The 16,294-nt window shown below is 39.4% G+C and overlaps 2 protein-coding genes across 2 annotated transcripts in view; both read left to right on the top strand.

Moving 5' to 3' along the window:
- Positions 1-16,294, top strand: part of LOC134672966 (mitochondrial carrier protein Rim2) — a 317,464-nt gene that overhangs the window by 227,475 nt on the left and 73,695 nt on the right. The gene's annotated exons all lie outside the window — the stretch shown is intronic.
- Positions 1-16,294, top strand: part of LOC134672955 (frizzled-4) — a 56,379-nt gene that overhangs the window by 3,976 nt on the left and 36,109 nt on the right. The window contains exon 2 of the mRNA XM_063530906.1: positions 402-2,693. Within this exon, the coding sequence (XP_063386976.1) occupies positions 1,786-2,693 (908 nt within the window). The 5' untranslated portion in view covers positions 402-1,785. The remainder of the gene's footprint in view (positions 1-401; positions 2,694-16,294) is intronic.

Here is a 16,294-nt window from a genome sequence, read left to right on the forward strand (position 1 = left end):
GCGTAAAGCGCATTTAGTGATTGTTCCATACTTCCTTATTCCTTAGGGCAATAAGTAATTATACAAATTATATTATTACATACTACATGAAACTTGTTTTTAAGTTATAATTATCATGAGTTTAGTTAAAAAAGTACAAGCAAACCACCCGCGAGAGCGAGTCGCGTTATAAAGTCGCGTAGACTTCGACTCGCGGATTGACATAAAGACGAGAGAATATTTTGTCTCTAAATAGGCAGTTGTGCTACGGATTTTAGTTCAAAGTCGCGATCGTTGTCATTTTCTGACAGTGACACCTGATCGCGAGTTTGTCGCGGCTCTCGCGCGTGAGTTGTGCTGCCAACACGCGACAAGCCGCCAAGTCGCGCCGATCTGTCACTTCTCGCGTCTGTCGCGGCCAGTTGTGCTAGAGGTGCTGGTGGTACTTAAGTGACTTTTGCTTGTCACCCGACGAAATTATGTACGGGGTCTTACAGCGCCATCTATTTCGGCTACAATATTAATAATATTTTTACACGTCTGTATTCTTTAATCTAGATTCAATAAAATTAAAATAAAACCATTTAAAAGGTTTTTCCTAAAGTTATTCTATTTTTATTACCTACTATAAATGATATAAATATACTTTGGGTGTAAAGTATATTTTAAAATGAAGTATCGTCATGTCTAGGAATTCTTTTAGGTTGGATTTAAAATGCAATCATAGAAACCTGCGTCCTAACATTCAGCCAGCCAAATGTATATTGTTCGTTATAAGTATGTCTATATCCGTACCAGTATAGTCTTCGTATACTGTACCAGCTGCATTGAAGTCATCGATTAAGTGTTGTAGTGTCGCTTGTATGTATTGCATTCCTTTGTATATCTTACTGTATCGCTTATAGCTATTGTATAAATATATTAAATCAGTATCAACCGGCGGAGTTGTTAAAATGTGAATGTTGTATAATATGCATTAGTATAGGGATTGTAAAAAATGAACTATCAAGAGATCGCTAAAGTAACGGCGTTAAATGGTTAGAGAAGATAGAAATGTAAACGCCTTGGTCACCGGAAAGTTGTTGTAAACAAGATATATTACAATTATAGAGTAGTGTACAATTTTATTGAATTTGTGTGAAAACGATTTGTATCATAAGATTACTGTAAAAGTATTTATCATTTATTTTAGTCATACGGAATGTCCCGAGCGACTCGCTCGCTTGTAAATATAATTTCTCGTTCCGCGTTTTACTATCCTCAATATCTGAAGCTTGATAACCCCACTGAAATACATTTCGGTCCAATTTTGAAGTACTTTTCACCATTGTATTTACCTATTTATATGTTTCTTAAAGTTTATACAGTAATGCTTAAATATTATTGTAGAAATATGTACAATAAATTTATTTCAAAATTTAATTTGTATTTTTCCTGATATAGTTATCCCCTAAAATGCTTCACTATCAAGTTTATCAGAAAATCGATACGTGTCTATGAAATAGAACAGTCGCACCGCGGCCGCGGTGATAACTGATAACAGTGATAACGCGTAACGCACGCGACACACTCGTTCCTTGTTCTGTCCGAGAGTTCTTATTCCCAAAATCTTTCCTTCGCTTTACGATACCGCATACCTGCGGCTGCGGCCCTTCTCAGCGGGGCTCCGTGCCCGTGCCGGCCCTCCTCCCGCCCCTCGCGTCACTCCGGCCCGAGTCGTCGACCCACGAGCACGTTCGCGCCGAGCCGCGCCGCGCGCGTAAACATTCTCGAGTACAATGAAAACATTCTAACTCGTCTTCCAACATGAAGTGCTTCGCGATTCTGTTAGTGACTGTGGTGACCGGCGCCGCCTCCGAGGCGTCCGTGCGGACATGTGAACCTATCAAAGTGGCGATGTGCAAGAATATAGGGTACAATCAGACCGGCATGCCGAACTTAGCGCGACACACGTTGCAGGCGGACGCCGATGTGACACTCCAGACCTTCAGTCCGCTCGTGCAGTACGGCTGTTCCTCGCAGCTTCACCTGTTCCTGTGTGCGGTATACGTGCCGATGTGTACGGACAAAGTCGCGCTTCCCATCGGCCCGTGCCGAGGGCTCTGCGAGAGCGTCTACTCCCGCTGCTACCCCGTGCTGAGAGGGTTCGGCTTCCCTTGGCCGGCCGAGCTGGACTGCAGCCTGTTCCCCGCCGAGAATAATCACGAGCACATGTGCATGGAGGGTCCCGGGGAGCGCGCGCCGCCCGTCGGCGTCATCCCCGACTCCGGGTCGGGCGGCCCGACCGGGCGCGGCGCGTGCCGCCGGCTGATCAAGCCGAACAGCTGGGTGTGGGTGCGCGGGTCCGGGCGCTGTGCTCAGTTCTGCGACGCCGAAGTGTTGTGGGAGAACGGCGAGCGGCGGGCGGCCGAGGTGTGGCTGGCGACATGGGCGGCGCTGAGCTTCGCCTGCACGCTGGCGGCCGTGGGCGCGCAGCTGGCGTGCGGCGAGCGCGGCGGCGCCGGCGAGCGGGCGCTGGTGCTGGTGGCGCTGTGCCGGTGCGCGGCGGCGGCGGGCTGGGGCGTGCGCGCGGCCGCCGGGCGCGCGGCGGCGGGCTGCGCCAAGGACTCGACGTCGCCGGCGCGCCTGCTGCTGGCGCACGACGGGCTCGCCAACCCCAACTGCGCAGTCGTCTTCCTGCTGCTCTACTACTTCGGTCTTGCTGCATCTGTTTGGTGAGTCCTATTTTTAAATCACCACCCTTAGTACATACCTAACTTGGTGGGTAGGTACATACCAGGATAAATTCTGAGTTGGTGCAATCTTGTACGCTCCCGAAACGGTAAAACGCTCGCTTCCCTACAACTTGCTTTAAGAAGCATTTTATTTAAGTATTAATCATTCAATCATCCTACCTACTAGGTATTCCTAACCTTACCCAATACCTAATTTCCTAATACCTACCTATGTATCTATGATTTTACTTACTAGGTATTCCCAACCTTACCCAATACCTAATTTCCTAATACCTACCTATGTCTCTATGATTTTAGCTATTCGGCATCATAAACCAATACATCTACATTCGAAGATCTGACGATTACCCAACCCAAACAATATTTTTGTTTACTCTTACCTGCGTGTAAATAATCTATAAAAAAAAATCAAATCCTTAAAAGCTCTGCAATTTTTTGCTAAAACTCAATTTCCGAAAAACAACATTGGGAATCCTAAAAAAAAATTGCAGTCCGACGACAAACTGCAAGTCCCGACACTACAACAATGAGATCGCACCTCGGTACCTGGCCATTGTATTATTTAGCCGAAGTCCCGACTTTTATCACCAATCAATTATGTTTTGTCACTTGTCGTTGTCGTTTATAGCCGAGTTAACAATGACTCGTGTCGTGCGCGCTTTGAGCGACAGATCTTTTGTTGGAGACAAAATGAAAACTTTCTATACCGGTCCAATTCCAGGTAGGGAACTAGTTAAAGCTTTGCAACATGGCTTATTGAAGATCATAAGAAAGGTATTCAGTTTTTTAACAATCCTTACCAAAAATCTTCACAATATAGGATCTAAACACTCACAGAAAAACACAATTCGCTCGCCCAATATTACATGGTTCTAGAATATGCACGTTCTATGATACATTTTCAAGATATGTAGTTGAAATTCGATTTAATGTCACTATGACAATGTTCAAATTTCAGTTCGATAAAAGTGAAACATAGAACCCTGAAATATTGGGCCCGCGACTTATCACATGAAGTAAGGTGACATACAGAATTGAATCCAAGAAGTAACTAACTTGAAAAACATGCGTTAACTGTTGAACAAACTCCTAAAAGCTCTCGATCGCACAATGCCTAAGCATTTATTATTGCACCTACTTATTGTTATTATAATCCGAACTGAACTTAGTCTGCATAATCACATAACGGAACCATACGGAGGATACCTACTCCTTATTGTTCGAAGCCGGTAGAAACTAACAATGTTATACCTATTTATTTAAAAGTGAATAGGTAGCATAGTTTAGCTCGTTTAGTGCAGAGCGATATGACCGGCTACTGAACTGCTTTATAGTAAGTTTACTAAGCGCTTCACCTCAAGATATCCAGTTTAGCTGAGACCTTTGCTTAGAATCGTTGGTAGGAATCTGGAGTTAAATTTATACTGGAGAGGAGCTCCTTTTGAAACAAAATGTTTCGTAAATTGCAGCGGCTCTCAAGTCGAGCCTGGTATTGTTTGCTCGGTAATAAGTCATGCTTTCAAACGGTTACGAACAAATGCATTGGTATTTGTCTCGGGATCCTATAGAACCTGTTTTAAACGAACATTATTTATATAGGTACCGTTTCACACTCCGTTGATTAACTATCGTATAATGTTGAACATTAAAAGCTCTCAAAGTTCTCTGACTCATAACGCACGCTTTCAGCTCGGTGTGTCTTTGGTATGTTAATGTTAGTTTGAATAAATCAAACTTGTTCGTCGAAAAGCACTTTTTCTCTTTCCCAAAAACAAGATCGGGCCGTAAAGTAAAACGAATTGGGAAATAAAATAAACGAGGTTCAATAAATCACGCGCTAGGCGACGCGGGCGCGCGGTGTGGGATGATTCTTCCTTTTACCACCTTACCTTCTGAGGCTGTTTATGTATCGTAGGTGCAGTGTTCACATATCTATAGAGTCATTGATACCAGTATAGGTAGTTGGACCTAGTTTATAGGAGTGTCCACAAAAGTTACAAGTTTTAATGAAAAGGATCGGGAGTCTGAGGAATTTGTAATATTTTCTATGCTCGTAGTTTCGATTGCATTCAGAATTTTAGGTCCCTTGAGATACATTTCACATGTCTAAGCTTCGAAAAATGTTGAATAAAGCTATAAAAACTACATTTTATTAGCACTGTTAGAAATCCACTCCCATAAAATGAACTCTTGTGGTATATAGATGCACACTAGGTATCTACTTAAAATAAAACGTTGTTATGGAGGATTCAGAAAAGGCCACCACCATGAATCCACCATGAATGCTTTCAAAGTAATATTGCACTTAATTCGTAAAGGTGTACAATACAAAATCCAATGGCGAAAGCCCCGAGTGCCTTGTAAATTCGATACCCAAGTGGTTTGTCGTAAAAACTTACTGTTCAACATTTTCTACATAAATTGGTATTGGTTTAAGATTCGTTTTAACAAGACTTTGTTGCGTATCTTGTTTCATTTAAACACAATGTTTTTCAATAGGTAAACCCTTTTGTGTAAGTCGTAGCTGCTCTTCTACATTAGAATACATGCCCAGATGATCATACAAGCAGTACTTCATATGTAGGAATTAAAACTAACCCAATTTCAACAATCGAATCAGATCCAAGTTAATCTTAAACGTTTAAAGAATTTAGTCCGTGTAAAAAAAGGTATCTTTCTCTGAGGATCATACCGCAGCCATTCCAGAAATTCGTGTCAGTCGCGCGCGCAGGGCATTCGCTAAATGAGACGTTTTGTGTATTATAAAATGTCTTGAAATTCATTACCTGTGCAAATTGCTTACTAATTGAAAACATTTACACGCGTTTTTTAGGGTTCCGTACTCAAAGGGTAAAAACGGGACCCTACTACTAAGACTTCGCTGTCCGTCTGTTTGTCTGTCACTATTAGGCTGTATCTCATGAACCGTGATAGCTAGACAGTTAAACATTCACAGATGACGTATTTCTGTTGCCGCTATAACAAAAAATACTAAAAACAATAAAATAAATATTTAAGTGGGAATGATACGGAACCCTTCGTACGCGAGTCCGATTCGGACTTGGCCGGTTTTTTATTGTTAAATGCCTCTTCCAAATAGATTTTTTCAACTAAATTTTACAAGAAAGTAGACCATTATTGTCTTTATAATTATTTTCAACTCGTATAGGGTCTATTATAAACTTCAGTCGGTACTATAAAAAGTACTAATCAAATGTCAAGTGAGCTCATATGTCAACGGCTCTAAATGACCTATTATGCAAAGCAGAGAGTCGTTAAGCTATTGTCGGACTTTCCACCCTTCCTGGACCCCTATTCGACAAGCGACGTTTGACGTATCGTGTTGATCTCCCGTTGATGTGGGAAAAATCATAAGTTCTCGAATACGTACAATGTCAAAATTTGACATTAACAATCCACAATTAGGGTGACAAGCAAACCAAACCGAACCACCCTTAGCTTAGAGTTGAGTTTTGGTTGTACCAAATGATATTATCCACCGTTGATGGAATCAACACTCAGTATGGAATAAAATCAACTGTTGATTTGACGTGGATGCGAAATCTGACAGTTGTACATGTCGAATTTGGCCCCTGGATGTATTCAGTTGGGGACAATCGTGCGACATTTCCGACAAATTACTTCATTTAATTACTACACACGATTGACGTACAGTCGCCATCAGATATATCGGAGCAGCCAAGGTGCTCACAAATATCTGAGCACGCCTCTATTGTCAAGGCGTTAGAGTGCGTGTTCAGATATTGTGAACACCTTGGCCGCTCCGATATATCTGATGGCGACTGTACATTACAAACAAACCCTTTCGTTTGTATGTCTACAAAGTATTTGACATTCTCGCAGCAGGTCTTTTGAATCAATTTGTTTGTAGGTAGCTACGTTTTTAAAGAAAGCATTTGAAATCAGCTTATATCTAATCATAATCATATTTGTATGGATTATAGGGGTGCAGGTGGTATTGATAGTTGGTGAAGTACCTATTGAACTTGTGTTAATTCGTCTATACTGGTACTAAATATTTAATGAGTGCTTTTCCTTTGAAAACTCGGCTTGGCGATGGGGTATAAGTACCCAAAGCCAGAACGCTTTTAAAATTCAATCAGTTTTAACTTTAAACTAGAATATAATACATAAATTATGCCGAAGATTAGATCTTAATTACAGATCCTATCAACGATTTTCGGTAGCGCTGTAATTAAAAGACTGATTAACAACGCTGGCTCTCAGCTCAAATATAAGTAGCCTTATTTAATTTTGCACCGATCAGCGCCATGTTTTATCAAGTCTATTAAACTTGTATTCGGCGAGTTCGTCCAAGTCATATTAAATTCATCAACGGGGCATTGTAGCACCCAATTAATATAGGCTGCTCCGAGAAAATACACGGCGCGGAGAGCTGTAAACCAAGTTTATGGCTGACAGTCTTAATTTCTTAGAAAGCCACAATTTAGTTTCAAAAGAGACTCGCGTTATGATAATTTTACGTAGATTTATGTGATAGCGGCGTTCTTTCATAGCGACCCCTTGCTATTGATAGCGATTATGTCCCGTTTAGATGTTTGTATTTGGAATGTGTGGGACGTACGAATTTGTATTTTAACACTTAATCACTACACCTTATAAAACAAAGTCTCCCGCCGCGGGTGTCTGTGTAATAAACTCGAAAACTACTGAACGAATTTTCATGCGGATTTCACCTACTTATACTGCAAATCGTAATTAGATTCCAAAAAATGTTGCCACTGCAATAATTTGTTTGTAAAATAGTAAATTCCTATATATAAATAAACACGCTAAGATAATTTATTTATTGGTAATATTACTCCTACGATTTAAAAAAGTACTTTTACTTATTTTTACATAAATACAAGACGCGCTAGTAAAAAGTGGCAACATTGTCCCACTTTTTTTGGAATCTAATTATGATTTTCAGTTTATCAATATAATGATTCTTGAATGAAGGAAGGTTTAGGTGTATAATTTGAAGTTTTGTGTAACCCGTGCGAAGCCGGGGTGGTTCGCTAGTCTCCGATAAATACCGCGGCATGAAGATTTATATCCTATTCTAAGAAAAGAAATTAATGAAGCGGAGCGTAGGGCTGTTGATTGCGAATTTCAACACGAATCGATACGTGCGATTGATGTTCGATCGCCGGTCCAGAAACAATGCTCGTAACTAGTCCGTCCAGTTATAGCTTCAATTACAGGCAGTTATCGCGTTTTATTGATACATGAAAGACGCCGGCTCTTGTTTACAAACGTGCAGGGCGAAGCTCAGGGCGTAGTAGAAGGAAACCTCTAAACTAGCTCCATTAACATAATAACAGATCTCTGTGCACGGAACTAGTTAGTCGAGCGCATATTGTGGTCACTGAGTAATGAGAAACGTCAAATTGGTTTTGTATTCATGCAGCGCAGCTAGGGTTGCCAGATGGTCGGGATTTGGCGGGATTCTCCCGATTTTTAGCATGTGTTCCCGATTCCCGACGAAGTAAATATTGTCCCGAAAAAAAACTTCACGTTATAAAACAATAATTTCATGTTCCGAACTGTCGTAGAGCGAGCGAGCGACCCGCGTCAAGCGCGTAGCTAACGTAGTGCCAAATAATGTAAAATATCGTTGTTTTTAATACAATTAGGTACTTTAATTTGAATGTTTTTTTCCCCGACTGAAGTCCCAAAATCCCGAAAAATTGATATTTTTTCCCGATAATAGCGCCTTTCGATCTGGCAACCCTAAGCGCAGCACGCTACAAGCGGCTTGCACCGACTAAATACATCATGAGAACTTTATCAGACCATCTCCTGTTATAAATGACGTTATTTATCATATTTGTTGTTATTTACAACGTTATCCCCTTGTAAAGACATATGCTGTTATGAGACGAAAAAATCCAAGGAACAGATTACCTATCTATATCATCTAAAAACCGGGCAAGTGCGAGTCGGACTCGCGCACGAACGGTTCCGTACCATATTGCAAAAAACGGCAAAAAAAAACGGTCACCCATCCAAGTACTGACCCCGCCCGACGTTGCTTAACTTTGGTCAAAAATCACGTTTGTTGTATGGGAGCCGCACTTAAATCAGTTGTTATAGCGGCAACAGAAATACATCATCTGTGAAAATTTCAACTGTTCTTGAGATACAGCCTGACGGTGACAGACGGACGGACGGACAGCGAAGTCTTAGTAATAGGGTCCCATTTTACCCTTTGGGTACGGAACCCTAAAAATTATGATGTTCTTTGTTACTCAAAGCTTTCGTAAATCACGAGATTTCAATAATTTTCATTCAGACTATTGCGCCGCAAAAGCAATAAACTATTATTGGTACGTCTCTCGCTCTGTACCGTGTTATTTTTGATGTTGCAATAAAAATTGGTATTATTAGGTACGCCTTGTTATTAAGGAAAGCAATTTGTCGTTTGAAATTGATTGTTTCTACAGTCTACGTGAGGATGTACGTGAATGTGTGTGTAATTATTTGCGGGTGTTATTATAAATTAACGAGTACCGGAGAGCTGGCGGTACAAACGTGGTGGAGTGTAATCTTATGGTCGTTTCATAATTTGTTGTTTATTTTAAATTTCCTTGCGCTGCCGATGCAATCGCGCCACGAGCGCCCCGCCCTGCAGCGGGCGGCATTCTTGTTAATAGGGTTGTCGCTACGTGAAACACGCCTCGATATCGATTACTAAACCTCTAATTAAATCTTAGATTAGAACGTTTGTTCTACAACTGAGTAATTTAAAGTATTAAGGACCGACATAAAGGCAATAAAATGGTTTTAACGAGCTTGATAACTTGTTTAAACCTCATTTTAATTTCGGGCCGGAAGATTTGTATGTATATACGTATATTACGTATAGTTCGTTATTACGTTTTTTTAGCATCAGAAAGAACTTGCAAGAAGGTAAGCGATCTTGACAAGTCTTTTAATTGAAAAACGCTTTTTAAAAATCAAAAACTATTACTTATTAAAGCAGAAGAATATAAATGGTCGTATTAGATTCATAATTGTTACATAACGGGTTGGCTTAAAGTAATGAGAATTTTTGTTTTCGGACATAAAAACAAAAAGACAATGGCCATGGATTTCTGGATGTTATATTGAAGAACTATGCAATATCCAACATTAGAACCAAATTCAATAATGAAGTAATTGGCCTCCCTTGTGTTAGTTTACTTAACATGCTTCTGACCGTTTGCTTTTCACTTTGGACAAACTACCAAGTACTTTCTGACTGATCGTTTTGTAATTACACGGTAAAATTTATTTTATTCTATAATATTTTGCCTACTATCGCAATATACATATCAGAGTATATAATATTTGCCAAAATTCTTCGATTGATTTAAGTCTTGGGGATATTCTAGGGTTGGAAACGTTAAGTCGTTTTTCCGCGAGAGCCTAAAACCAGTTAAAAACGTCATTGCATACATTTTACCAAAATATGATACATAAACAATTTTCTCAAAATATCAATCAATTGCAGATTTCATGAAAATTTTTAGTCAGTTAGCAATTGTGAATGATGGCATGATATAGATAACAAGCTAATATGCCGAAATAATTAAAATTAACGGCAATAAAACGGTTATGTAATGTTAATAAAACGTTGTCCAAAGCATGACGCAGAGGGTTTGAATACCGTTATGAGAAATCGGATGTGGGAGACGTTTATTGTATATATAATGTTTTCTTGTAATTTAAAATATGCTCTTGTTTGTCATTGTAAATTTCGAAAACCCATAGCTATTGTCTTTTTTTTAATATTTCCGCAAACGAAAATTCTCATTACTTTAAGCCAACCCGTTATTTGCCGTAACTTATTTTCAAAATGTGTTTTTCAATTAAAAGACACATCAAGATTGTTTACCTTATTTCTAATGCTAAAAAAACGAACTTTAGTTAGAATGGCTAGGTTTCGTGCTCTAATAATTTAGTGCATACAATTAGCATTCCGTTTTGGTTTAAGCTAGTAAAATGTACTCCTAGGCAAAGCAATTTGGTTTAATTTAAGCTACTTGCCTTAATTTATTCAAGTAATATATAAACTTTAATAGACTTAGGCTTCAGTGTCGTTAATTAAAATTACTCTACCCTAATCAATATACATAGCCTTCCTTACTTGGCTTTAGCATATGCATACTGATTAAATCACAGTTAGGTAAGTTCCATATATTTACGCAAAGTAGTAGGTAAGTAGTTTACTCGAGTACCTACCTAATTCGTTAAGCATGTTTCCTTTAGCAAATTAACGCTAAGGCGAGGTGCGGCGCGGAGATAAAACTTATTAGTTTTGCTTTAATTGGAAAGGTATTATTGTTGATAAATCTCTTGACTTGTTGATAAAACTTATTCGCCTTTCATCTGCAAACTTCCATGTTTTTTATAAATCTTTACATCGATAACGTTTGGTCATCCTTACCTTAAACGTACATCACTACAAAGCCGAAGATTCGATCCCACTGCGCCCGCGACGTAATTGGGATGCTAATCAGATGCTGAGCTGTTTCGTTCCTTCTCGCCCACGCTGGGGAAGGATCTTGTATCTCGCTCGCGGGCCAACTCGTCCGTGGAGGCGGCGTGTCTTCAATCATCTGGCAATAAGCGCAGGAGACGCGACCCGCGGGCGCTCTCGCACCGATATGTAATCACCGTGGTTTGCGCTGCCAGAATAATTTTTCGTCTTAACAACGGACCCACCCAGCCGGATTCGAAACTTGGAAAATAACAATTTGCAGTTCGACGCCATCTTTTGGTAACAATGTTTCCTGTTATAAAATTAATTAGGCTCGGATGCTTTGGTGCTAAGGATATTGCCTCTTTAGGGCTTAACGGCGGGGCTGTTTAGGTTAATATAAAGTGGCCGTAAAGATTGCGATTTTTTTTGGTTTATTTGCTTACCTGTGCTGTAGATGGTGTAAGGTCTAAGAGTCGTGCGGGCAGCAACAATGCGGTGTTTACCCGGCGCACAAAGGAGCCGGGATGTATCTCGTGAAGGCATCGCGCGCTCGCTGATCCTATCGGACCATCCTCATTATTGGAACATGCTTTGTTGGATACAAATAGAAGAATCGGACTTGTGAGAAATGTAAAAAGAAAACCAACGCTGCACGGCGCGGTGATAGGATATGGTAATCCGAGATTTAAAAATGCAGCAATAGCAAATAATATCGAGTACACTACCTACTTGCTGGGGCGGACCTACTACTGGCCTTATTGCAAGATGATATTACAGTAAACAAGTATTTCTAAGAAGTAAATCAACCTACAATAAGATAATGTTGACTTCGCACACTGGTAATTTGATGCCGAAGGAAATACTTTCTAATCAAAAATTATTCAGTTATGAAGTCTAAAATCTTAATTTTTTTAGATTAATACTTAATTTCTTCAGTTTGAATTTAACAGACTGTGAAATAATAAGGCATTCGACGAAGTACAAGTGAAATAATTAAAGTAAAGGCCATTATGGCCATATATAGAATACTCTTTATTGGCACACCTCAGTAAAAGATACTCGTACAGATTAAAGAGAAACAATTGATTAACCATTAGAAGTTCATTCGACATTCGAGCAGTTACTGCATATTTCAGTGATGTTACAGCAACCCTGTCACACTTGTCTTAAATTCCTTATTAACGAAGCAAGACAGGGACCTCTTAAGGAGAAGGTTAAAAATATGCCTCAAATTAAGAAAGACGCTCGTTTCGGGAAAGGCAAACTATTTCAGCACCGCAAAGGAAATCTTATAGAACCCTCCCTAAAAGCGTAAGGAATTTCTCCAGGACTCAAAGTGATAATTGGCTTCGCCACGTAGGTATGGCTCGTTGCCTTGCCGATGCACGCCGCGATACAATACGGCTGGCGTGGCTGCACGAAGCCGCCTATCTGATGCATTGTGTATCGGCCCTATTGTCGGCTTGACAGAATCAGCGGCTTGATCGGACGGTTTGGTTTTACCGGAGTTAATAGCCGGGTTTGCTCAGGGGTAGGGCTTGCATTCCGGAATTCCGGAATCTCGGACAAATTTTCCGATATTACAATTCCGGAATTGATACAACTGAATATCGAAAATTCCGGAATTGGATTTAAGTAATTTTTTTAGGTTTTAATACGTTTATTATTGAAAATCGTTAAGAAACTACACTATACTGATGTTTTTTTGTTGTTAATAAGTGCCTCTTAGTCATTCAGTGACCTATAGTATGGGTATATTTTACTTTTCGGTTTGATAAAGCAGTGGGACAATATGGGCTCATAAAAAAAAAGCAAAGTGATTTACTTGCTTAGAATAGTCAGAATAGTCTCAATCCTACATGAGCGAATCTTCGATTTAGATAGAAGGTTTTCTCTATCAACGATTTCGAATCCTGTAGAAGCATATAATATATGATATTCTGAATCATAATTAGGATCTAGGAAGGAAAAAGCCAAATTTCGACCTTCAACTTCTTAAACAACACCACTACGTACTATGTTATGAAGAGTAGGCTGATTATAGAGCTGTTATATTTAACTATTTTATAAAATTATCCATTGAATGGTTTGCTAGCAACTAAATTTTCCCCGAATAAATACCGCGTATCATAGAATTGAATAAAAGTAACCATTTTAATAAGGTGGTAAAAAAGAGATGAAATTATCCGTAGTACTTCAAATTAAATTTCTGAAATTTCTCTTAAACAATATTAACTTTAATAAACGTAAAGTATCAGAATTTCATATTTTTTGTTGGATTTTACAAGAATAATTTACTAAAATACGATAACCCCTAATTCCGGAACCAGTTCCGGAATTCCGGAATTCGAATCCAATATCGAAAATCAGTTCCGGAATTGGAGACCATCCGATATTGCAAGCCCTACTCAGGGGCCAGCTATTGAAAATTCTAAATGGAAAAAATGAGAATATGGCTCAAAAACATCGATTTTGCATATGATCTCGAGGCGTTAAACAATCTTTTATATTCAGCTCTGAGACGAGCTAAATTCTAACTCTCTATCTCTATCTATCGACTTTTGAGTTAAGTGCGTCGATATTCCTATTACCTATATTATGTTTATCAGAACGAGGTCATTGCCAGTTGCCAAATCATAGATATCAGTCAATGAATATTAAAAATATCCTTACAACTATACCTACCTCTACAGGTGCATCTAAGAATGGGTATGTGCTTTTGAAAAATAAATTGAAAAACGGCCCGCCCTAAGGTCCGAGTGACCTCAGTTTCGCCGTCGGTGGGTGGGCTCGTTTCCGAAACCTTGTTTGTTGGTTTTCGATGATGGATAGCCGTGTAATTACGCCCGATTATCTCTAGACGATGAAACTGCCCTCTTGGCGGGTATTTCAAAATGGACGTTAATTTCTAGGTAGTTGCCGTAGTTGACTATGGTAATAAGCCGCTTATTATCGATCGACGCAATTTCACCCCCGGCAAGTACAGTTTTAATAACTGATCATTATTTTGCTTATTTGATATGAGACCCGCATGCCTTGGTACCATTTAATAAATATAGATGATTCGAAATTATTTACCCATACCTACAATGGAATTAACCAAATATATTTAGCTTATTCAATTGCAATTTGCAAAGCATATTAAATGCCCGTCTCCTTAGAGACCATAAAAGTACTTACGAAAACGATATAGAAATCAATTTTACACTAAATTTGCGTCTAATTAAGATGTGACCTGGCACTTAATACACTTCGGTTTTTAAATATGTTTTGGAAGTACCTTTATTAATATCTGTTATCAAATGACCGTGTAGTACAAATGCAGATGCAAACAATATCATTCGAAGAACAACGAGGCTGTTATGAGTATGTATGACGATGACCCATCGCTTATAGAGTGCTTGGCCGTAGACTGTAGACTGTCAAGTTTGATCTTGATTTACGCTTAGTTATAACAGATCAAGAGGTCACACTGACACTGGCAGTGCACCTGCACTGCAGGGAATATTAGGAATACAAGATGTTGCCGAGACGGGAATGCTGAGTGTACGATGCTCGGTGTGAACATTCTCTAGTTTACATAAATTGAAAAACTCGTTTAATAATTTTAATAAGATGTAATATTTCCCATATCATATCAATCAGAAAAGTCATTGGATTTCTAATTTTCTACATCCATTTGACTTAACTGAAAGTCCAGAACACATTTCCTATTCCTGATTCATTTTCTTCTTCTATATTACCTACTTGTTTTCCCAGTGTTAGTTCTCCATTTGTTACTTGAGAACTGTTCTGAACTGGTGCTTAATCTCTACATAACCTATCGACGTTCTTTTTATTCGTTGCGCCATATCGTAATCAGTTTATGAAACAATGATGCAGCCGTACGAGAGTATCATCGTTTAGCGCCTCTTCTTACCAACGAGGCGGTTCTTTAAACGTTAAAAAGCTTTCACGGGTTTTCACAGCGTGGGCAAGATTCGAACTGCTCTAATGTGGTGTACCAATTGATCTGTCTAGTCTACTCAAATTGTATACCTACCCATGCGTATGTTTGTGAGATGGATCAGATGGATGCTTAGTTTGTATCCGAGAAACCTGAAACGCCTGAGGTTAAAATACCTACTGTGATCCCTTTTCTGAATATTTTTATTTCCATTCGTGTCTTGACTTACCAACCTCAAACGAGATCTCATATGTAACATTTAAATTTTATCCCCGTCTGAAATACAAAGTTTACATCACTCCAGCTGCACCATGTCTGCTTTACAGCGGCCAGAAATACACACGGAGACATTTATACACATGTAACACATGTATAAATACAAATACAAGACCCAGTTCCCCGTTTAGTGTGTGTCATAAATTTTGTTCCGATCACAAGGTCACTTTTGTTCTCCAGAAAATGCGGGATACTTCGGTAAGTTTGTTCGTTTTTCCATGAAATGTTTCGACGTTCACCCAAATAAACTGGGGAGGCATTGTGCTGAGAGAGCAGGTAGGATTTTTTGCTCAAACACCACGGACGGCAAAAAAAAATGCACCGCCTCAAGCGTAATTTATAGTGGGCGGCTGTTTTGAAATTTTGAACAGTAGTTTGGCGCACGTAACTCATGAAGTTGGTGCTTAACGTGCTGATTTATTTTAACGTCATATGTTGGGGTCATTGGTCATTCATAATACATACATTTCTGCTTTCAACAGACAAGGGTACATACTTGTCTGCTGAAAGAAAGCAAGTTTATTGCTGGATAGCCACCAATATATGAACTTGCGTGTGTTGAATGTCAACCAACAAAACTATAGCTTGACCTTAAATTTTTAAACCTCTTTGAAACTAAAACTATTTGGAAATAATCGATTAAATAAAGATTTACAAAACAAATCCAGCTAATCTAAAAGGTCCTTAAAATCCGTCTTTCCTCACACGTAACACCATCCTACAACACAAAAGTAATCACTAAATACAAAACTTGCTCAAAACCTTCAAATATCGCTTCCGTTTAATAACAACTAGGCTCGCAAGGATCCTAAACAAACAAGGATTCCCATTAATGCCGACTGGCTGGCGCGGCGCGGGCGACTGCGG

The sequence above is a fragment of the Cydia fagiglandana genome, chromosome 17 (genome assembly GCF_963556715.1).
Source record: "Cydia fagiglandana chromosome 17, ilCydFagi1.1, whole genome shotgun sequence".
NCBI lineage: Eukaryota > Metazoa > Arthropoda > Insecta > Lepidoptera > Tortricidae > Cydia > Cydia fagiglandana.